The 24,024-nt window shown below is 36.9% G+C and overlaps 1 protein-coding gene across 6 annotated transcripts in view; it reads right to left on the reverse strand.

Moving 5' to 3' along the window:
• Positions 1-24,024, reverse strand: part of TBC1D5 (TBC1 domain family member 5) — a 463,234-nt gene that overhangs the window by 30,100 nt on the left and 409,110 nt on the right. For all 6 annotated transcript variants that reach the window (XM_016129299.2, XM_016129292.2, XM_016129294.2 and 3 more), the window contains one exon: positions 16,685-16,848. In XM_016129299.2, coding sequence (XP_015984785.2) covers positions 16,685-16,848 — 164 coding nt within the window. The remainder of the gene's footprint in view (positions 1-16,684; positions 16,849-24,024) is intronic.

The following is a 24,024-nucleotide window of genomic DNA, read 5'->3' on the forward strand; positions in this document are numbered from 1 at the left end:
ATGGGCACATTACTACCAATTCTACATAAATGAAAAGGATTATAAGAGTGCAAATAAGTATATGCCAACAAATTGGATAAGCTAGATGAAGTGAACAAATTCCTAGAAAGGTAAAACCTACCAAGACTAAATCATGAAGAAATGGAAAATCTGAATAGACCTAAAACTAGTAAAGAGATTGAATCAGTAATGACAAAATTCTCAACAAAGCCCTTAACCTGATGGCTTCACTGGTGAATTCTAGCAAACTTTTGAGGAAGAAATAATTCTTCTCAAACCTTTCCAAAGAAATAAAAAGGAGTTACTGTACACACAAAATTTTGCATGGTGACAGATGGTTACCAGACTTATCACACTGATCACACTGTAAGGTATATGAATGTCAAACCACTATGTTGTACACCTGAATGTAATATAATATTGTATGCCAATTATACTTTCATAATTTTTTTTTAAAAGATACGATCAGCAGAGTAAATATGCAACCCACGTAATGGGAGAAAATATGTGCAAATCATGTATCTGTTAAGAAATTAATATCCAGAACAAGTAGAAAACTCCTTAAACTTAGCAACAAAAAACTGAACAACCTGATTTAAAAATAGGCAAAGGACCTGAATAGACATTTTTCCAAGGAAGACATACAAATGGCTAATAAGCACATGAAAAGATGCTCAACATCACTAATTATTATGGAAATGCAAATCAAAATGAGATGTCATCTCGCACTCTTTAGGAGGGCTACTATTAAAAACCAGAAAATAACAAATATTGATGAGGATGTGAAAAAATTGGAACCCTTGTGCACTGCTGGTGGGAATGTAAAATGGCACAGTTGCTATGAAAAAGAAAAGTAAAAATGTCTCTCAAAAAATTAAAAATAGAATTTTTACATGATCCAGCAATTCCACTTCTGGGCATATACCCAAAATAACTGGAAGCAGAGTCTCTAAGAGACATGTGTACACCCATGTTCATAACAGCACTATTCACGATAGCTAAAACAAGGAAGCAACCCAAGTGTCCATCAACAGATTAATGGATAGGCAAAATATGGTATACATACAGTGGAATATTATTCAGCCTTAGAAAGGAAGGAAACCGACCTGTGCTACAACATGGATGAACCTTGAGGACATTATGCTAAGTGAAATAAGCCAGCCACAGAAAGACAAATTCTGTATAATTACATTTCTATGAGGTACTTAGAGTAGTCAAAATCATAAAGACAGAAAGTAGAATGATGCTTGACAGGGGCAGGGTGATTTGGGGAATAGAAGGTTATTGTTTAATGAGTAGATTTTTAATCTTACAAAATGTTTAAGTTATGGAGATGGATGTACAACATTATGAAAGAATTTAATGTTAATGAACTGTACACATAAAAATAGTTAAAGCAGTAAATTTTGTCTATTTTACCACAACTTAAAAGAAAAAGAATACTACCTCTTTATAAAGTTAAGAATTGCCTGTCTTAAAATAAGAGTGGCAAGCGAGGTGAGACACAGTCAGTCCTTTGCCAGTCTGCCCACCCCCCGCCCCCCAGCAGAGACCCTCCTGGTACTTCCCTGCAGCAGCCCAGGGAGAGCCGCAGGGCAGAGTCTCCAGGTGAAAAATTGGAAGAAAATTATTTTTCTATGCAAAAATTTTCTCAATCAAATTTCTACTTGATTTTTAGTACATCCCTAGAGTTGACCAATTACATATCAAATCCACATTCACTTCATTGGTTTAAGTGTAAAAGAGTTCCAAACATCTTTTTGAAGTCAGGTGTTAGCAGCTTAAAATGAATAATTCAGATTATGTGCTTGCTGTGGGTAGGTCATCTAGGATATGGATTATAAATGATATTTTAAAAATAGAACATGTAAAGGTCACAAAATTAAGAGAAAGAAATTTACTTTTATTCGGCTGCCTCTCATAATTTTTATTGAGGGTGTATAAAAAAGATCTTAGATTCTTACCCCATTTCATTCTTTTGGATCTATCTGATAAGACAAAAATTTCCCATTGTCTAGTCATAAGTAGTGCCCTTGTTTTGTAGATGGCGTTACCCATAACCTCTGTATGCCTCAGTTCTCTCATCTGCAAAATGGGAGGTAATTACAGCAGCAACCTCATGGAGTTCTTTGAGGATTCAGGGGGCTAATATATGTAGAATGCTTAGAACAGAGGACACACATGGAAAGCATTTATAACCATTAGCACTTAGCCATCATCCACAAGGGGAACGTGTTCACACTAGGATATATTTGGAGCTGACTTTATCTGTAGAAAATCTCATTGCTGACTTGATTTTAGTTAGACTAATTCTTTTCAATTTTTAATATGCACGAAATCACCTGGGGAACGTTGTGGTTAAATGCAGAGTCTACTCAGTAGGTCTGAGATGGGGCCTGAGATTCTACGCTTCTAACAAGGTCCCAGGGATGACTATATAGCTAGTCCAGGTACCGCACTTTGAATGGCAAGGTTAAGATGATCCATCTCATACCTTCCTATTTACTTCTGAATACAGCTTCCAACGCCTCTGGGAAGATTGTAAAATACTTTACTATTTCTCTGCTCTAAAGCAGTTTTAACAGATGGCTGGGTGCATGGTTGCATGCATATTTGGTAATAGTCCAAAAGACCTCTTCTCAACATGGAGTAGGATATAGGGAGGAGAGAAGCAGGGTGACAGGCTTCCAAGATAGCTTTCCAACCTCCCTGAATCAGTTCTGTACAGAGTAGCATCATTATCTATTTCGAACTCATTCTTAGACTATTAGGTATTAATTTAGTCCACCGTAAACACAAGCACTTATTTTAAAGCCAAATATAAGTTAATTTTGTTGGATTATGCATGCTCTCTTCTGTAATTTTGATAAACAGAGACTGTGTGTCAATATCAAATAAAAGATGCCTTTCAAACATGAATGCAATTAGAAGAAAATGGTAGAATAATTCCATAATCCATGATATTTAAACTAATCTCTCACTTCCTAAAGGTATTTTTATAATAATCATAAAAGTAATATCTGTTAAATACTTTTTGACTTTAGAAACATGCTTTTATGCCTATTGCCATTTCAACAGTGTGAGCTATTTTACTTTAACTTTGCCTTTCTAGATGTTTACGAAAAATAAATAAAAAGAAAAGAATGGTGCCAAAAAATAGGATTCTGTGCTACTAATTCTAAAGTAAACTGAATAAGCTTACAATCCTGAAATAGATATGCTGGAAATTAAAATAAAATCTTTAACTAGACAATCTCATATATGGGTAATCTGAGGAAGAATAAACCTTATTTGCATAATTACAAACCTTATTATTTGCAAAAATCCAATAACTGCTCTTTTAAATAATTATATGCATATGGTATGTCTTAGGAACTTTATACCTTTTAAAAATTCAAAAAGTATAAAAATGTTAAGCATAGTTATTAAGGCAATTACCCAACTCTGAACATTTTAACTGGAGAAAAAAAAGTCCTTTCTAGAAGGAACTGTGTTTAGAAAGCTAATTAAATGGTATTTGTGTAGAGAAATGTCCCCATCTTTTGGACTTTTAGGCTATCACCTTCATGTTATATTTTTATAATTAAGCAACCTGACCAATCTTTTCTAAACAAGAATAGCTCTCTCCTCCACCAGGCCAATTGGCACTGATGTTACTTTATTTAACAAGGGTTTTCCCCTCGCCACTCACACGTGATCAGACCAACTGATGAAACCACTCGGCCAGCACCGGGGCCTCCAGCTGAGTTTCTCATCGTGTTGTTGGCTGAGCTGAACCATCTGTGTGCTTTCCCTTGCTGTTTCTGGCACCAAAAGTAGGCATCGGCACAATGACTGACCCAGATAGAAGGGCCTCGGCCAAAGTTGTTTTTCTTATGACAAAGCTAATTGACCCATGTGGGGATGAAATGTACACCCTTGTACCACCATTCTCTGGGCTAACTGATCCCTTTTAGAGACAGACAAAAAAATGGTACCCTAGAGCAAATCCAAGCTGGGGAACAAGCATGGTTTAAGAAATACTTCAAGTTACAACTGGTAAAGGAAACCAAGTGTTGGAACAGCTGTGATGAACAGAAACACTACCAATTCTGAGACTTCTGGAAAAAAAAAAAGTTGGAAAAAAAATTCTCTGAATTACCTGCTTTATCAGCATGTTTCTCACACTTTTGTTAATTCACTCCTTAAACTAATTTATAGAAACCTCATTTCTCACTATGTACCTATTATTGTAATCCCCATTAGCTTTTATATGTGGTTGGTGAATTCCGCTGGGACATGGGGTGATTTTTCAGGCCCTAGAGAAGACCAGAAGAAAATCTAATACACCTGAATCCTTGCATAGCACACAAAACCCTCAAGAGCATTCACTCATTCCTGACTGCTGTATCTGCCACAGGGGATGCTGAGATGGTGACAAGTGCCTGCCAGAGCCTTTTGACTGAATACAAGTAGTTCTGTGACAGTCAAAGCAAAGGATATATTTACAGAAAACCTATGACAGCCCCATCTCGACATGCTGCTTTGGGGAGGGGCTCTGGAATCTCCTGCTTAATTGGAGCCATTGCTACCCACTGAAAGTGCTTACAGCTTTCAGAGGGTGACAGGGAAGTCTCCATGGGACACAAGGTGCTTGGACTGACACTGGAGGACTCCATGAGTTTTGTGGCCATACGAACCATTTCGGTCAGAAGAGACAGTGAAGGAAAACAACACAGAGGTGGGAGACGGCATGCTCGGTTTGAGGGAACCGAAACAGTTGCTTCACTCCTGAAGGGCTGGGGAGGAATTGGAGGGAGGCCTGATGAAAAGGCTGGATAGACTGAGATCGTCAAGGGCTCTGCAGGCTGGGCCTTAACATCTTCAGATGAATCCTAGGGAGGCGCCCCTGCAGAATTCTGATGGGGAGTCAGACTCCGAGTCAGACGTTCACAGAGAGCAAGATGGTGTTATGAAATACTTTGGATGTATGTGGCCATTAATAAAATGGATTTATTCTAAAATTTCTAATTAACATGGTATGTTATTTACTGAACTGAGAAGAAAAACATTAATACTTTAAAAAGTATGATCTTTCTTTATCCTCATTCCCCCGGCTCACCAACTTCAGAAGCTGCATGTCAAACACAGAGTAGAGTCAGTTACTGTAATGCTCCTTTTAAAAATGCAAATTTGTTCTGAGATTAAGTATAAGGTGAATTTCACATTTGCTTATGTACAATTTTACCCACAAGAAACATGTGGAAAACTGCATGTAGCTGAATCCAGATTTATAGGAACACACACAAATACACACATGTACATTCCTCAGGTATCTGCCGGCTACCTCAGTTCACAGCGTGTGATGGGCAGCATCCCGAACCCCAATCTGTCAGATTCCAGATCATTCTCCCTCTCCTACTTTATGGTAACTCACAAGCTACAACATTTCAAATCTTCCCAACTAGACTTCAGGTCATATTATAGTATTTACTTCTTAATCATTTAACATGTGTAAAACCATACTACCACTTTTATTAGTTTCCTACCTTGTTTTATGTGTCAGTGATGAAGTTTTTGAATGTCTCCCAATCCCATCTTTCCCACAAGCCCTGTGGTTTTTAATGCATGATTTTATACAACGTGATTTTTTATGAAAAAATATCAACTGACTGTTCTGAAGATGACTATTCATTTGAAGATGAATACAATCACGACAATCGAATTTATATATTTTTCTGCAAAGGTAACTGGAGAAAAGCTTTAGTCTAGAGATCATGGCAGCCCTCCCTACGGCTACCACTCTGACTCTGTAGGAGGGAATGCTGGCGCTCCTTGTAGTCATTCTTGTCTTCCTTCCTAACAGAGGCCTGCAGCCGTGAACCTCTTCTCAACAGGAAGCTGACCTAAACCAGAGCTGTGGGGCTAAGGCTGAACTTGATGGATTTAATGGTAACCCCATTACCTTTGTAGTGATGGCTGTAGCAATTCTGGGCAATGAGACATAAGGGGTAGTCTTGGGTGGGTGATTCTTGAAAAAACAAAGAACAAAGGTTCTCAAGAACAGAGATGCCAGATTTAACAAATGGAAACATATGACATACAGTTAATTTAGATTTCAGACATGATATCCCATGTCACATATGAGACATACTTATACTAAAAATTATTGTTTACCTGCAATTTAAATTTAACTGGGCATGCTGGGTATGGCAACCCTATCTTAACAGAATGCTCCAGGAGGACATGGTTTTCTTTCTCCTCCGGATATTGGTGAATCGCTCTGGTGCCTAGAACTGCTGTGGCTATCTCACTTCTAACGTGGGGAAGAGCTTGTTCTGGGCAGGGCAGAGAGGTGGGAAGAACTTGGGTCCTTGAAGACAATAATGAGCTTCTAAATTATTGGTTCTTAACTGTGACTACATGTGTGAAGAACTTCAAAAGTTTTTAACAATTACCAAGGCCCAGGGCCCACCTCAGAGATTCTGATTCAGTTCTTCTGTTATTGGTATCCTTTAAGCTCTCCAGGTGATACTAATGTGCAGCCAGGGATGAGGAGTCCTTTGGACTTGAGTTAATAATTTATTTGAATCAGTTGAGTCGGAGTTTATGTTATGTTTAGCTTAAAAAGTCCTAAAAAAGTGATACTCTTATTGAAATGAAATGCAAGATCCAGTATTTAAATGGTCTTTAAATTTAATTAGTTCATCTCAGAAATTTAAATCAATTCCTGGCAAAAAAAAAAAAAAAGAAAAAAAAAATGAGGCCTGCTTGTTTATTTGAAGAAAAAGATCTGGTGCCAGCCCAACCTTTAAATCTGGTTCTGAAGACCTTCATCAAGGGTGTCAAAAAAGGAATGTGGTCATAACAGAGACTAAGGGTGGGTAGACTTTGACTATAGACATTGAGAATAAAAACCAACACATCGTTTATCCTGGCAGTAAACAGATAATAGCTTCACCAATGTCTACCTGGATGATATGGATGTTTGTTGTCCAGGGATGAATTTAAGATTTCCATAAACATTAGCATTATGTCAAAGTGGTTCCTTTCTGGCTTCATTCTTATTTTCTTCAATTTCATTTTCAAAAGTATTGTTTTTTATATTTTATAGAATATATATCTTTATAGCAGGATGAATAAGAGATGTATGTGGAGTACATGAATATGTTTCAAATCCAAAAAACTGCCTTGAAACTTAACTGAGAACATCATGAAGTTAAGCAATAAGCAACTTGGCAGCATTTTTCACTGTTTATTCTAAATTGATTGGGGGCATTATTCTGCATATGAGGCCTCTTTTAGTTCTGGACTGTGTAGTGGTGGGTGTATATGTGTATGTGGGACAGGTTAGGGATATAATTTGCAAGTTCTTTACATTTCCTTGCTAAGGGAAGCCTCGGGATATCTGAGTGTACACACACAAGAATTCGGGAAAGTGTTGCAAACTTTCATGATCTTGTTTACAATTCTGCCCTAACTTTGAGATGGTTTCCAAGAATAAAGGTGACAAAAATCAAGAGTCCAGAGTGATTACCTGAAAGTGATCCTAGATGCTGGCCTGAAGGGCCCTTTCTGTTGCCGGGTGGAATGGGTTTATCTTTAAGAGTCCAGCAAAGAAACAAAATGAGAAAGATAGGGAACTTTAAAGCAGACTAATAAGAATGTCGAAAGAGAAAAAAAACACCTGGAAAATATGACCAAGAAAGGCAGGAATCAGTGTAGTCATGAATCTATGAATAGGTGGTGGGGGTGGAGGTGGGGGTAGGGGGAGGGGGAAGTGTGCCCTTTCATAACTGCTTTTCCAGTTGAAAGTTTTTTTTTTTTTTTAATTTTTTCCCCATTCTTTTGTATTTTCAAATGTAGCACATTACTTTTTAGGATTTCACATAAAATGAATTTGTTCATGGCCTCCTATAATCATCAAGCTGAGTTACTGCTGTTAAAGTTTCTATCTACTGACCTAAACAACTTTGGGAAATTATGCTTTGATTGGCAATGATAAGGCCATAGACAGAACTGTACTAAGTTGGTAACAATTCTGAGGGAAAGGAGGAAGGGAAGGCTTTGTCATTATCTTAAATAAAAAGGAAGTTTGGGAATTTAATTATATTATTTTCTGGTGATCCATATAGTTAAAGCTTTCAAAATCCTTCAGCCACATTGTAATATCAAGGCTGAGAAGGGTCTTAGCTGTGGCTTTTTCATTTATTTTTAAAAAGTTGCTCATGACCAACTGTATTTCATAAACAGACAAGCACCCCAGACCAAGGTCAAGCTTATATGAGCCAAGTGTACAACTCTAAGCAAATGCAACTTACGATGAAGTTAATCACATGCATTTGTAATGAGTCATGCTCATTAAGAGGCTTAATAAAGCATGAACAGTAAACTCTCCGTGTAAATCATTATGCTGAGTATTGTTCTTATGGCCAAATACATTTTGTTTTTATTTTTATTTTCTCATCTTACTAGTTCTTCATGCCAATGCTAACATGTTTTTCTGGTACCATCCATATTTTTTTATTTTATCTTCACCACCATGAAATAGAAAGGTCCTGAATTTTCCCAACAATTATAGTTTCGTCATGTCAGGGGGCCTTTACCAACCCAAAACATGCATTTAATTTAATTAGGAAAAATTGCCTCCTTAAGATGCAGGGCTTGGGGAATGGATATTACCTTTGTGCAAGAGAAAAAAAATGCCCCAGGCAAACAGCTCCCAGACCTGGCCATGCTGCTTAGTGGGTTCTAGCGCCCACTTGCCCCATTAGTAGGACTCTTGCGAGAAATACACAAACTGCACAAGTAAATGCCCTGTAACTCTGCCCTTTACCCCCAAGCTTCAGGTGTGAGGTTCCAGTACCTACGACCTACAATACTTCCATGTGTATGCATTCCTGATACGTGGGCATCTTGGAGTAGAAAAATGGGAGGGGAAACAGCAGGGTTCAGGGAAAGAGAAGAAGGCATGGTAAAGGTGCCCAAGCCTCTGCCTGACCCTCTGGGCACAGCAGCTTTAGCCTGAGAAACAACCAAAAGGGAGTCCTCAGCCTTAAAGTTTCAGGGCAAAGTGAAGGCCACCTGTATGATACAGATCTTCCTCTTTGTTCAGTAGACCTAGAATTCCCATGATGGGAGCAAAGCCATTCTTTCTAGAATCAGAACCAAGTGGATTGAAAACATAGCTTCCTGGAAAAGTTAACAGAAGCGTTTCAAAGAATAAATGATGGGAGGCTAGGGGCTGAAGATTTAAAAGCAGGAAGATGCTGTGTAGGAGAAGGGAGGTGGTGATGCTGTTGAGGGGGAAAGAGGAAGACAGTCTAACAGCCTCCACAATTTGGCCTCTGGCCTTGACTGACCTCCATCTGCACAGGGCAACTCATGGCCCTCATTTCCTTCCCTGTCCTGCACATGTGCACTTTGAGGCACAGATTACTGTCCCCAAGGCAACGTGGCATTGCAAGACTAAATAAATGTCAAGTTTCTAGAAAGGTCATTGGAAGGAGGCAAGTGCTATCAATGATACATTTAATTTAGTATGATTCAAACCTACAGGAATTTCTGGCCAGGGATTCTAAATATTTCTAATTGCTTCATTTGAGCTCTTCTCAAACCACTGTTTATTCCTCCTGGGCAGTGTTCAGCATGGGTACAGTCTGGCATCATTGTATTTTATGAGATGATGGAGATGAACACAAACGATGGAGAGAGAAGACCCAGCATGAGGGGGATAAGTGCCTCATTTACCCCTAAGGGCGCCATCTTCATTGTCCTAAAAAGGGCATTATGGTCTGGGTTCGGAAGTCCATTTACTGTGCTTCTCCTTTTATAGGTTCCCCTGATTTTCTGGTTAAAAATACATTTATTGAAGCATAAAGATGTAAAAAGTTGGTTATAAAATCCATTTACAAAAGCTAAATTAAAATGTAATGCACGAACTGTCAAAAACAGCTCTTTATGATGCTCTTTGATGGTCACATTTCTTTACAATGGAATTATGAGAATTTGCAAGGCAAAAAGATGGAGACGGGAGGAAGGAACACTCCTACAAAGATACAGTCCACCTTCCCTGACCTTAATATTGAGTGACTAACTAAATGTCATCTTTCAAATACCTGAGTCCAATTTAGCCTGTTTCTAGCTTTAAAGAAGCTAGAAACATTGCTGATGTCTAAATTTTTATATCTATTCATACGTTAAATGGCACTGTATTTTAATGAAGTTATCATTGATGCTTGATGCTACTGATTAAATAATAAAAGATTATAAATACATCTATGAATTTTTAAAAATCCCATAATTAAATAAACTATAGATGCCAGGTTTCAATTCCATGCAGAAGCCCGCAAGGCGATGATGAGCGCATGCTCATCAGTGGTGCTGTGAGCCTGGAGGTGGTTTTTACCTCATTACATAATCTGTTTTATATAGGGATTTCCAAATCAGACAATTTTGATTTCCTGTGGTTTAGAAGGGATTCTGAGCTTTGGATAAGTTTAGATCTTTAGAGATTGGTATGTAATTATCATAAAGCATAGTAGCCTTGCAGTTCATCAGGGATATTAAAAAAAAAAATTTTTAATAGGCTGATATGCTTATTCACATAGACAAGTCAATTTTAGAGTTGTTCCTATATTCAGTATTTTCGCTATTCTTTAATCTTAGCAAAGATATTCTAGGAAAATGATTTGGCAATAATCATAAACATGACTAACAGTACTAAAGCAAGTTAAAAATTATTTAACAGTCAGATTAATGACTAACTAAAATAGAGTTCTAAAAAACTAAGCATTAGACATCATTTGCATTATCATGCAAAAAAACAATATGGATAATAAAAAGTATAAAAATTTTGAATTTTCTCTTTGAGACTAAAAAAATTAAAGCCTGATTAAAACATGGGTTTGAATTAGGTGAGCCCTAAAGGCAAAAGTGAAACAAAGTAGAGGGAAAATTGTAAATTCCAATCCTCAAAACAATACTACTATTGATAATGCGGTACAGTCAATTTTGAAAACTTCTTACTAGTTTATTCACATTTCAGAAAAGAAGTATAATGATGTCTTCTATAAACATATGGCATAAGCTTAATTAATTACCTCTTTAAAGACAGTTCAGTTGTACACTCTTTTATCATATGGCCAAATCAGGGACAATAACAGGAATAAATATGATACAACTTCATCTAAAGATAGCCAGTAGATTATAGAAAGGCTTTGATACATAAAAAGGCAATACTGAGAGGAAGTAAATTCTGAGGCCCAATAAATGACACTTGTCAAGAATATTTCACACCTAAATTTATTTTGAAAATCATTTCTCACTGACTAGATTAGAAACATTATAAGCAGATTTAGCCACTCTTAGGTTGATAACTACTACTAGATTATCTTTGTTTTAATGTCTCCTTTCAATTGCTGTTTTATCCTCCTGTTAACTGGCATCAACAATTTCTTGATGCTGGGCACTTTAAAAGATCGACCAAGTCTTGAAATCTGAAATAAATTGTATCGTTTAAGGCACCGGGGACCCAAAGCAAGAGATGCTTTTGCTTCAATTTTAGCCACTTGCTTATGTGAAAAATTGATAATGATGGCTAATGATGATGCTAATGAAAAACTATCTTGAACTTTTTTGAGAACATGGAACGTCTCCCTGTATCACACTAAGCTGGATTGGCAATGAAAAGGAAGTGGGCCCATAGATGACAGGTGCCCAGCTATAGGCTCTGGTGCCACTGGGATCACTCAGGTGGTGGTATGTGGTTTTCATGGGAGAATGATTCCCAGATGTGGGCCTGAACATTTTCCAACTGTGCACTGTCACGCTGCGATAAGCGACACTCTCACCTTAAATTAAAAAAGGTTTATTTCTCACTCATACTTCACATCTACCATGCGTTGGCAGATGGGGCTCTGCTCATTGTGCCAGAGGGAAAGAGAGAGAGATGGAGGATCATGCAGTAACAATACAGACATACCACTTCCACTCACGACTCCTTGGACAAAACCAGTCACATGGCTCTGACAAATCTCAGGAATAAGGAGGTACAATCCTATCAAGTGCCTACAATGGGGGAAAACTGGAATTATTTGGTAAAGAGCAATGACTATAACACATTATTTCATTAAAAAAAAGCTAACCTATTACTTGGAAAACCATGAGCTTTCACTTGACAATTACTGCTTATGTACCTCCCTCAAGTTCGGAAATATATTAAATTTTGAATAATAATTTGGCATTGTGTCTTGGTTCACAGCAGGTCTATGGAGAGAATTAGACTTTATTTCTATTTTTGCTCAACTTCTCAGTTTTAAGTTACAGTAACACCATAAAGAAAAGTAATTAATTGGTGTTGTAGACTAATCCATATGCCACCAAAATGTGGTAGAATGCAAATGAAACATCTCTCCATATGCCTTTCTCATTTGTTATTCCTTATTCTGGTTCTTCATAGACATGTTCTTTGTACAGGCAGGCATCTCCTCTTCTAATTCATTATGTCAATACATTCTATTTTTGTTGTAATCTTCAGTTATTATTTTTAATCTAAGTTATATATGTAACACTTTGAAGTCAAATGGTTCTACAAGGCTTGTTATGAAAAACAGTTCACACAGACCCACCCTCTACTTCCTGTTCTCCACAAATAATCACTTTCAACTACTTTACCCACATTTTTTTTCATTTCTGTATCTCTAGCTTATATTTCTGCTTCTTGATTTTTCTAGAGCATTATACACTAATATTCATGGAAGAGGAGGATTTAGCTCGAATGACCACGAGCCCCTGCTCCCTCCACCTGCAAACAGCCAGTTCTTACACCCCATCTTCTCAAATGAATTTTATCACAATTTTGGTGAGATTAACAGTCAACAGGCTTATTTATATTTATATTTTAGATACATTATCATGTCTATGTAAATTATAGTCATGGATCACTTATAAAGTTTATTACGACCTTTCTTTTCCTGTACCTTCTTTGTTTTTCTTTGGTGTTACCAATTGTCCCATGTTTTTCTTAAGTTATCACCAATTTAAACACAAACTAATTTCTTAATTCATTCAAACATATTAGTCAGTCTTATAATTGCATCTTTTGGGAGAAAACTTTCTGGAACCTTGTAACTTGCTCCAATCTGGGTTGGCTGCTTCTCTGGATGTGCTAAATAGCTGTGTTATATATAGTCTTGGGGTCTCCCTACATCATCATTCTGGGAAATAATTTTGTCTTGCTCTGGATAATTTATTTGTTTTCATATATTTCTCATCCTTAGTGTAAGTCTTTATTATTTTTGTAGAGCAGATCATCCAGTGGATTCTGAGTATGGGTACACGCAAATAATTTTTTTGAATTTAGAATGTCTAAAAGTGGCTTTATTCTATCCTCACACTTAATTAGTTTGGCTAGGTGTTGAATTTAGGTTGGAAATAATTTTCTCTCAGAACTCTAAAGGCATTCCTCCACTTTCCTGTTTCTGGTGTTGCTATGGGAAATTTGCAGCTATGCTAATTATTGATCCTTCACTGAAAACCTCTCTTTTCTCTCAATTCTACACATTTGTAGGATATCTCTTGGTTCTCAGAGTTCTGAACTTTTCCAGTGATGTATCTGGGTGTGTGTTTGTATTTGCATGGGTAGGACATTCTACAGACTTTTTCAGTCTGAAAACTCAGGTCTTTTGTTAGTAGAAAACTTTATTGAATTATATTTTTGACTGTTTCCTTCCTTTCATTTTCCTTGTTCTCTTTCTGTAACTCCTGTTTTTTAGAGTTTATACTTTCTAGGTTGGTTGTCTAATTTTCTTAAATTTTCTTTCTTACCTTCCATTTCTGTCTGTATTTTATTTTCAGGGGAGATAGCCTTAACTTTATCTTACAGCTCTTCTATTGAGTTTTATATTTTTGATACCATATTTTAAAAAATAAATTTATTTATTTAAATTAGTTTCAGGTATACAGTACATTGGTTAGACATCTATATTGTTCACATAATGATTCCCCCAATTGCTTCCTTCTTCCCCTGGCCCTCCACTTAGCCATCATATTAATGCTAACTGCATTCCCTCTGCCATGCTCCCCATTCCCATGCCAAACTATCAATTACTAATTTGCACTTCTTTAATCCTTCACCACGTTCTCCCATCCCCTCCAAATCCCCCTCCTCTCTGACCATCACCAAATTGTTCAGTATATTTGTGAGTCTGTTTTCGATCAGTTTGTTCTTGTTGTTCCTTAGATACCGTATATAAGTGAAATCATATGTATTTATCTTTCCCTGTCTGACTTATTTCACTCAGCATAGTAACCTCTAAGTAGATCCATGTCATTGAAAATGGTAGGATTTCATTTTTTCTAATGGCTGGTAGTCTTAATATTCCATTGTATATATGAACCATAATTCCTTTATCCAATTGTCTGTCGATGGGCACTTACGTTGCTTCCATATCTTGGCTATTGTAAAGTGAGCTGCCATGAAAATAGGAGTGCATAGATCTTTATGAATTATTGCTTTGGTTTTCTTTAGATAAATACCTGGAAGTGAAATTGCTGGGTCAAAAGGTATATCCATTTTTAATTTTTTGAGAAACCTCCATACTGTTTTCCGTATCGGCTGTACCAAAAATTTCTAGTAGCTTTTGCTTTTTTCTGAATGCTTATTTTTTTTTCTGAATCATTCTCTTGCATAGACTTGCTTCCTTCTAGTTGCTTTCCTTTTTTTTTTTCTTTAATAGCATTTTACTATTTTGATGTCAAAACAGTTTTCACCTAAATAGCTATTAAGAAAATAAATTTGAAAAGAATTATATTTTCAAAATGAGGTACTTCGTGCTAATATCATTATTTGCTATTTTCTGACCAGAGGTAAATAGTACGGCCAAAGCTCAACCTGAGTTATTATTGCTTAATTACTGTGTCCCAGGTGCTCACATGGAAACATCAGGACATAAATGATACTTTCTTTAAAATTTATTTTTGTCTGTCTTTCCCTAAAATCCTGGTGATCCCTGGCGCTCTTACATAGAATAGTGTGAACTAAAGGTTAAGTGAAAGCTCTGTGCTTGGATGGGGCTGTGATGTTTGGGTTCATTGTAAACTGGCTGTTTCCCTGGAGAACCCCTAAGGTTGGAGGTGGGGTAGCGGTGGTAGTGTGTGTGTGTGTGGTTTTTGCTTAGAGAAAACTCTTCCATCCAGCTGGGAGGGATATACACAGTGCTATTCTGGGAAGTAACTTGGGTAAGGCCTGGGGATCTCAAATTCAGTAGTAAAATATATTCATTATCCCTTGACCAGTCAGGTAGTCCATACTTGCATGTACCTTATCTCTCTCATAGCTCTCAGAGACATTTTGTTTTGTACCTTCCAGAGGATTAAACGTCTGGCCCTCTGCCAGAGTGGAGAAAGGAATCGAATTGCTTTGTGAAGAGCCGTCTGACCAAACTTCACGTCTTCAGTTCCACCTTCACCCCTCTTCCAGTTTCTGAGCTTCCAGAGGATTTTATAATCTAAATCAAGTTGCTTCTTGGTTTCGACCTACTGCTGACTTGGTGTTCAGCTTTCTTAGGCTGCTAAATTAGTTAGCACTTAACATCTGCTTTCCAAGTAACGAAACTTTGTTGCTGTTCTCTTTTCTCCTGTTTTCTTATTCCCCGAGGGTTTATCTTTAACTACTCTAACTGTTCCTGGAGTGGAGCTTAGGCAGGAACAAAGCTAACTGCTGACATTAAAGCTGCCATCTTCAAATGAAAGTTCCGTTCTGCTCTTCTACAAATTAAAGAATCACAGTCCCTACACATTGAAAGAGACCCCGAGAGAGTATGTAGTGAACTCCTCTTCAGAGAGCAAAGCATGTTGTTTAATTTGCATGAGATGGTTGAAACACCAGGAAGCTGAGCGTCTTGCCCAGGGACATACAGTCCCGAAGACAGACAGCATGCTGCTACCTACTCTATGAACCATAAATAATTATCCCTCAAAGGTTTTACATATACATTTTTTTCTATTTTAGGACTATTTCAGCAACAGCTTGATCATTTTCTGTAACGCCTTAAACCTGCATCCTCTTCCAGTGGGCAGATGAATTCTTTGTAGTAGAGTATTAGGCGTTAAACTAGCTATAAAATGTAGCTAAACATTTTATTATTTGTGAAGTTGGCTTAAAAAAATTTCACACACAACCAGGTCTTTAAAGTTTTGATAGCTTTAGATATGTTCTTTTGAGTGATGTTACAAAGGAGCTCAGAGAGCAACTACCAAATATACCATAATTTAAAAGTAATTTGTATAACTTTTTAAAACAGTGGTAAAATAATTATTTTTAATTTTAAAGAAATACTTAAAACTGAAAAAAATAGCTTGGTATTTTTCAGCTTGTTTGTATCTTAGTCTATTATTTGGTATAATGCTATTTGCTACATTTTAGAAAAAATCACAGGCTTTGACAAAAAGGCATTTGTAGAGGAAAAGACTGAGATTTGGGATTCAACTTATTTTAAATCGATGTTTTTTTCTCTCCCAGTGTAATAAATACCATAGCCTTAGAATATTCCTTAAAATTTTAATAAAATTATTTTTGATGAATAATTCATTTGAGTCTGTAAATTTGGTCTGTAAAATTTTAAGAGTTTTGTAAAAAGCTTTAAGAAATGAATGACTTTAGAGGAAAATAAAAGATTTTAAAAAACCATGCTTAAATACTTACAGATTCTTTTCTGCCCATAGTTTTGCTGTGTGAGCGGGAACGGGAGATATTGCTAAAAAAGGAATCCTTTTTAGTAGCAGACGAAGGTGGGGAACCAGTGAATTCTCTTCCTCCAGGCAAACTCTCGATGCTTGGAGATGAACTGATGTTTTTAGAACTCTGTCCTGTAAGAAAAATTAAATAGCAATAATGAAAGACCAGACTCACTAAGCTACTGAAACTACTGCTTTTAATAAATGATCAAATATACTTCTTTGTTCACACTGTCAATATGATGATACTGGGGCGTATGAAAATGCATGCATTTTTATGAATCAGAATACCTGCCAAGTCTGTAAAACAATGAAGCCTGCCATAATTTTCTACATGTAATTTATACTACAATAGTTGAAGTGTTGTATACATGAAAAAACTAAAAAATCCAATTTTTAGAAATCACAGGTTAAAAGACTAGACCCTCAGTAATAAAATCATCGTTAAAAATAAAAGTTGCAAATTATTATACTGCATATTATATTACTACTATTAAAAATTTAAAATCCTTCACCAGTTTTTCTAAAGAGTCTCTCTTCTTTTCATTTTACTAGGTCAAGTTCCCCTAACATTTACAGGAGTGACTCCTTCGTGAAAGAGAGCTGCATGGGTCTGGCTGCAGCTAATCCTCTGAACCTGCCTTCTACACCAGGGGTAGGCATGCATTTGTTCTAACTGCAGAACAAATACATGGCTACCCCCAGCCTATGGCAGAAGCACCCGGAAATGGGGACAAGGTGCTGGTTCACAGAGCCTCTTTCTAAACTGGTACCTCTATTAGAGTGTTTGTGTCTGGACCTCCAAAAGTGCTTTTTTCACTGGGAGGTTCTGGAGTCATAAAATTTCCTTAGACAGGAACAAGGGCGCTAGTAGGTTTTTTGAGAGGGCAGCCTGGTGTAGAAGGCAGGTGCAGAGGATTAGCTGCAGCCAGACTCATGCTGCTCTCTTTCACGAAGGACTCACTCCTGTAAATGTTAGGGGAACTTGACCTAGTAAAATAACGTGGTGTGCATGCATTTCTTCATTCAACCACTAGGAACCGAAGGCCCTAATGTAAGTGCCAGACACTATGGGACCGGGAGACAGATGGAAACTAAAACCATTGTCAAAATCCCCACCCTTAAAGGAGCTTATTTCCTAGTGAGGGGCACAGAGAAGCACATTGGTAAAATCCACATGATTTTAGATGGTAGAAAGTACTGTGGAGAAAAGTGGGTAAAGGGGGATGTGTCAGAGGAAGGTGTCACTAAGAATTGAGGTGCATGACATTTGAACAAAACCTTAAAGAAGAGGAAATAACAGCTTTACAGATAATATGAAGGAACAGCAGTACAAAGCCCTCAAGCATGACCTTTGTGTTTTTGAAGAACAGCAAGGTGGCCAGAGTGGCTAAAGCTAAGACTGAGCCGGGGGCGGGAGGAGGCGGAGAAGGAGATGAGGTCTGAGAGCAGGGGTCAGTCAGGTGGGGGTTTGTACACGATTTTGATTACATTTACTCTGAGAAGCAAAGCCATTGAGAGCCACTAGAGGATGTGAGTAGAGAAGTGACATGATTTGACTTACTTTTAAAGGATCACTCTGGATGCTATGTTGAGAATAGAATTAGGGATGGGAGATGGCAAAAATAAAAACAGGAAAATCAATTTTTCCCCACTGGAAAACTCCAAGTAAGCAGATTGATCATACCTTGGCAATGAAAAGCGGTCAGATTCTGGACAAAACTGACCAGATTTCCTGATGAATATATATTAGGGGTATGAGATAAAAAGAGGAGTCAAGTTTAACCCCAAATGTTCTAAGGTTGAACATTTCTCTGAGAATATACTAAAAACCATCGAATTACATACTTAAAAAGGTAAATTTTATGGTATATGAATTTTATCTCAAGGAAGTTATTTTCGATAAAGTCAGTTTTCACATTTAACTCCCAGCTAGTGACGGGCAGGAAAGGGCCTGCCCATTTCCACCCAACGCAGGACTCTTCTAATAAGAAATCTTGGCTGCGGAGTTTCTTGTTGAGTTTGCAGAGCCTTCTGTGAGGGCTGCATCGCAGTCTGACGGCATCCGCCTTCTGAGTTCTATTTCTTCCTCTTTTCCTTTCGCAGGTCTCATTCCTCAGTGAACCTCTTGTACTTCTAACTCTGTCTCAACCTGCAATTGAGGACATCGTTGCTGACCCCTGAGGTCAGAGAAGGTGAGGGGAGAACAGGTCCCAAGGCCTAGAAGGTCTCCATGGTACATGGTCTTGGTATGCTGGAGCTGAAAAAGACCTCAGGAACCACCTATTAGTTTATTTTCTTTTTAAAAAATTGTATCACTAATAAGTAAATATAGTCTCACTGTAAATAAATGAAAAGTGACAATTACCTTTATAAAACAACTTGATATGATTCACATACCATAAAATTCATCTTTTAAAAGTGTATAATTCAATGGTTTTTAGTATATTCAGAGATTCTCAACCACTACCATCTAATTTTAGAACATTTTTGTCACCCCCCAAAAGAAACCTTGTGCTCATTAGTAGTTACTCCCAATGCTCCCCTCTTCATGACCATAAACCCACTTTCTGTCTGTATGAACTGGCCTTTTCTGGACATGTCACATAAATGGAATGATACAATATGTGATCTACTATGACTGGCTTTTCGGTTGGCACCATGTTTTTCAGGTGTATTCATGCTAAAGCAAGTGTCAGTACTTCATTCCTTCTACCGCCATATAACATTCTATTGTATATACCACATTTTGTTTATCTACTCGACAGCTGGTGAACATTTAGCCTGCATCCATTTCTTGGCTATTATGAATAATGTTGCTGTGAACATTTGTGTATAAATGTTTAAGTGAATGTATGTTTCCATTTCTCTTGGGTTAATATCTAGGGGTGGCATCGCTGGGTCAATATGGTAAGTCTGTGCTTAACATTTTGAGAAACTGCCAAACTGTTTTTGAAAGTAGCTACACCATTTTATATTTCTATCAGCATTGTATGAGGGTTCCAGTTTCTTGACATCCTTGTCACTTATTGGCTTTTTAATTTAGCCATCCAAGTGGGTGTTAAGTGGTATCTCATGTGATTTTTAATTGCAGTTTCCCAAAGCAAATGACTAATGATGTGGAGCATCTTTTCATGTGCTTATTAGGCATTTTATATCTTTGGAATCACATCTATGCAGATCTTTTGCCTACTTTTCATATTGGGTTATCTGTCTTTTTATTGTCGAGCTATAAGAATCTTTCATATATTCTAGGTACAAGTCTTTTTTCAGATATATGATTTATTAAAAAACTCTCCCATTCTCTTCATTGTCTTTTCACTTTCATAGTGATATCCTTTGAAGCCGAAGTTTCTAATTTTGATAAAGTCCCAATTATCTACTTTTCCTTTAGTTGCTTGTGCTGTCAGTATATCTAAGAAACCATTGCCTAACCCAAGGTTATAAAGATTTACTCCTATGTTTACTTTTAAAAGTGGTATAGTTTTAACTTTTGCATTTAAGTCTAATAGTCCATTCTAATTTTTTTTATAGCGTGAAGTAGTTCAACTTCATTCTTTTGTGGATATCCAATTTTCCCAGTACTATTTATAGAAAAGACTATTCTTCCCACATTGAATGGTCTTGGCACACTTGTTTAAAAGTAATTTACCATTAATAGAAGTGTTTATTTCTATGCTTTCAACTCTGTTCCATTTATACATGCCTAGCTTTATGCCAACATCACAGTCATGATTCCGTAACTATACTGTAAGTTTTGAAATTAAGGAGTATGAATTCTCAAACTTTGTTTTCTTTCAACATTGTTTTGGCTATCAGGGGTGCTTTGCATTTCTATATGAATTTTAGGATCAGTATGTCAGTTTCTCCCAAAAAGACATATGGGATTCTGAGATAGCAATGAATATGTTGATCAATTCGGATAGCACTGCCATCTTAGTAATATAAGATATAAGCAAAATATATTTATATTGTCTTTTATAGTTACCTACATAGCTATCTTTATCAGTGCTCTTTTTTCTTTGTGTTTGAATTAATGTCTAGTGTCCTTTCATTTCAGCCTGAAGGACTCCCTTTACTATGTCTTGTAAGGCGGATTTGCTATCAGTGAATTCTGCTTATTGTTTGTGACTGTCTTAATTTTTCCTTTCTTTCTGAAGGATAATTTTACTAGATATAAAATTATTCATTGATAGTCTTTTTTTAAAAAATTCACTTTAAATATATCATCCTACTGCTTTCTGGCCTCCATGGTTTTGATGAGAAGTCAGCTGTTAATGCTATCAAGGTTCCTTTGGATACCAGGAGTTGTTTTTCTCTTGCTGCTTTCAAGATTCTTTCCCCATTGTTGGCTTTCAACAGTTTGCCTATGCTGTATCTCAGTGAAGATGTCTTTGAGTTTATCCTGCTTACAGCTGATTGAGCTTCTTGTATATATAATATTTTTCATGAGACTGTGGAACATTTTAGCTAGCATTTCTTCAAATATTCCTTTAGGCCCTTTCTCTCTGTTCTCTCCTTCTTCACTCCCATCATCTGCAAGTTGGTATGCTTGATGGTATTCTGTAAGTCTTTGAGACTCTGTTTATTTTTCTTCATTCTTTTGTCTTTGTTTTTTTTTTCAGACTGGATAATATCAACTGACATATCTTAAAGGTCTGATCTTCTGTCAGCTTGAATCTGTTACCGAACCTCTGTAGTGAATTTTAAATTTCAGTTATTGTACTTTTCAACTCCAGAATACTTCTTTGGTTCTTCAAAAATTCCCTACCCTTTATTAATACTATTTTATGTGACACTCGTCTCACATATTCCTTTAGTTCTTTAGACAGTTTCCTTTAGCCTTTAAAAGATATTTATAATAGCTGATTTAAAGTCTTTCATAGGTCTAGTGTCTCAGCTTCCACAGAGGCAGTTTGTATTGACTGCTTTTTTCCCCTGTATTTGAGCCAACTTTACATTTTCCTGTTACTTTGTATGTCTCAAATTTTTTTTTTTTAACTGGACATTTTAATAAAATAATGTGGCAGCTCTGGAAATTAGATGCTATTTTGTCCCCTGGATTTGTTTTTCTCATTTGTTGCTTTTTTTTTTTTTTTTTTTTTTAGTGACTTCCCTAAACTAATTTTAGTTAAGTCTATAATCTTTGTGGTCTCTGGCCACTGAAGTCTCTGCTTGGTTAACTTAGTGGTCAGTTAAGAGATTTCTTTACACGCCTTGAATGAATAAGTCTCTAAGCCTTTGCTGGGGGCTGTGTGTATGTATGTTGGGGCATGCCTTCCACGTTCCAGCAGGCAGTTTACAATTCTGCTTTAGCCTTCATTCCTGCCGATGCAGACAGAGCCTCAAGTTCATCCAGAGTTGAGAGGTTACACCATTCCCAAGACTTTCCTGGCCATGTGCATGATCCTGCATGTGTGTAGCCTTCTGTAATTCCAAGAATATACTGGAGCTTTTCGAAGATTCCTATGGACATCTGATACCTCAGATTTTCCTTTTAAGTTTTTTGCTAACCTCTGATTTTCCTGTTAAGTTTTTGGTTAGCCTCGTGTTTGCTCCATTTCTGCCACGGGCAGCTGTGATGTTAAATAATTGCCACTGATATTTTTGATGGATGCCCTGTGGATAGGGTTTCTCCCTTAGTGAGTTCTGAACAAGGTCAAATAAAGACAAGCCCAGTAAATGCAGTTTTTCTGGAGAGCTGCTGGACAGGTCACATAGCTACAATTTACTGGGGATGAGACTTGTAGGGTGCTCAAGATCCATTCTTTTTCCTCCAGTGGTTGTAAGGCTACGGCAGAGCTGGGGAGTGATAGGGTATGCTTTTCTCACTGAGATCCAGCCATTGTTAATTGAAGACATTCTTCTCAAACAGTTCTAATCCTCTGATTAGTTTCCAGAGTTCTGAAAAAGTTGATTTTGAATCTCTGTCACTGATCTTGTTGTTTTTATGGAGAAATAGATTGTCAGAGGTCCTTACTCTGTCATTCCAAAAATGCTTCCCTCTGTGACTTGCTTTTTGAACTGAACTTAGTCTTGGAAATTTGTCTTTCTCATATATAAAAATCCTCCTTACTCTTTTTAATGGCTATAAAGAAGACAAAAAAATGTAGCATTCCTAAAAAGACATTTAGAATTTTTCCATTTTTTTTTCTTTATAAACAAAATGATAATTAAAACTCTAGAGAGGTACATCTTTAGGTACAAACAGTTAGTTACTTCTGTTAGGTAAATTTATATAAATGAAACTGCTATGCCTAAATGTATATGCATTTTAAATTTACATATATGATTCCAAATTGGTTTCTCCTAAAATTTTAACATTAATACATGTGTATGTATTTATGAATGAGTGTAAATACAACATGATATATTACATCTTTATATATTCATCTATTTTTTATTTGGTTAATCTGATGGATGGAGAACTTCGCTGTGTTAGTTTGAAGTTTCCTTATACCCAGTGAGGCTGATTATCTTTCACCCTATTTAGATAGGTCATCTGAAGGTCCTAGGTGAATTGTCTTGCTTATTTTATTTTTAAAACTGACTCAGGGAGTTCCTCCTAAATTCTGGAACTCAGCCCTGTGTGTGTGTATGTGTCTATATTTTCCTTTATGGTTTCTGTTTTTATGGTCCTGCTTAGGAAGGCATTTCTTACCCCCAAGATGATGCAGTGAGAAAAAATTTAAGTATTTATTATAAACCTAGGTTTTTCTTTTCCCTTTTCGGAATAGTTTTTCATTGCTCCTTGGAACTGTACTCCTTGAGCGGCTTTAATTTCCCTGGGGTGGTGGAAGACAGAGCTAAAACAAAAGGAATGTCTGCTCAGCTTTGAGTTTCAAAGTGCTTTTCAAAGTCCACAGAAAAGAAAATGCATTACTTTGTAAGGCATTACTATGACGGCTTATTGGATTTTTTTTCCTATGTTCACTCCACTATTAAGGTTTTCTGCTTCTGCTTGGGTCAATTTCGAGAATTCATATCTTCCCCTCAAAAGCAGGCAGAATAATGCCTATGCCCTTAATTTCCAGAGCATGCGAGTATGTTACCTTACACGGGACATGAGACTTTGCAGGTATGATTAAGGTTAAGAACCCTGAGACAAGAAGAATATCCTAGGTGGGCTCATATAAACACATAAGTCTTTAAATAGGAGTAGGAAGGTAGAAGAACGAGTCAGAGATATGATTAAAGAAGAAAAAGAACACAGTTGAAACATGAGAGGGACTTGACCTGACATTGCTGACTTTGAAGATGGAGAAGAGGGCCTTGAGCCAATGTGGCATCTTCTAGAAGCTAGGAATG

Source organism: Rousettus aegyptiacus, unplaced genomic scaffold (assembly GCF_014176215.1).
Source record: "Rousettus aegyptiacus isolate mRouAeg1 unplaced genomic scaffold, mRouAeg1.p scaffold_m13_p_4, whole genome shotgun sequence".
Taxonomy (NCBI): Eukaryota; Metazoa; Chordata; class Mammalia; order Chiroptera; family Pteropodidae; genus Rousettus; species Rousettus aegyptiacus.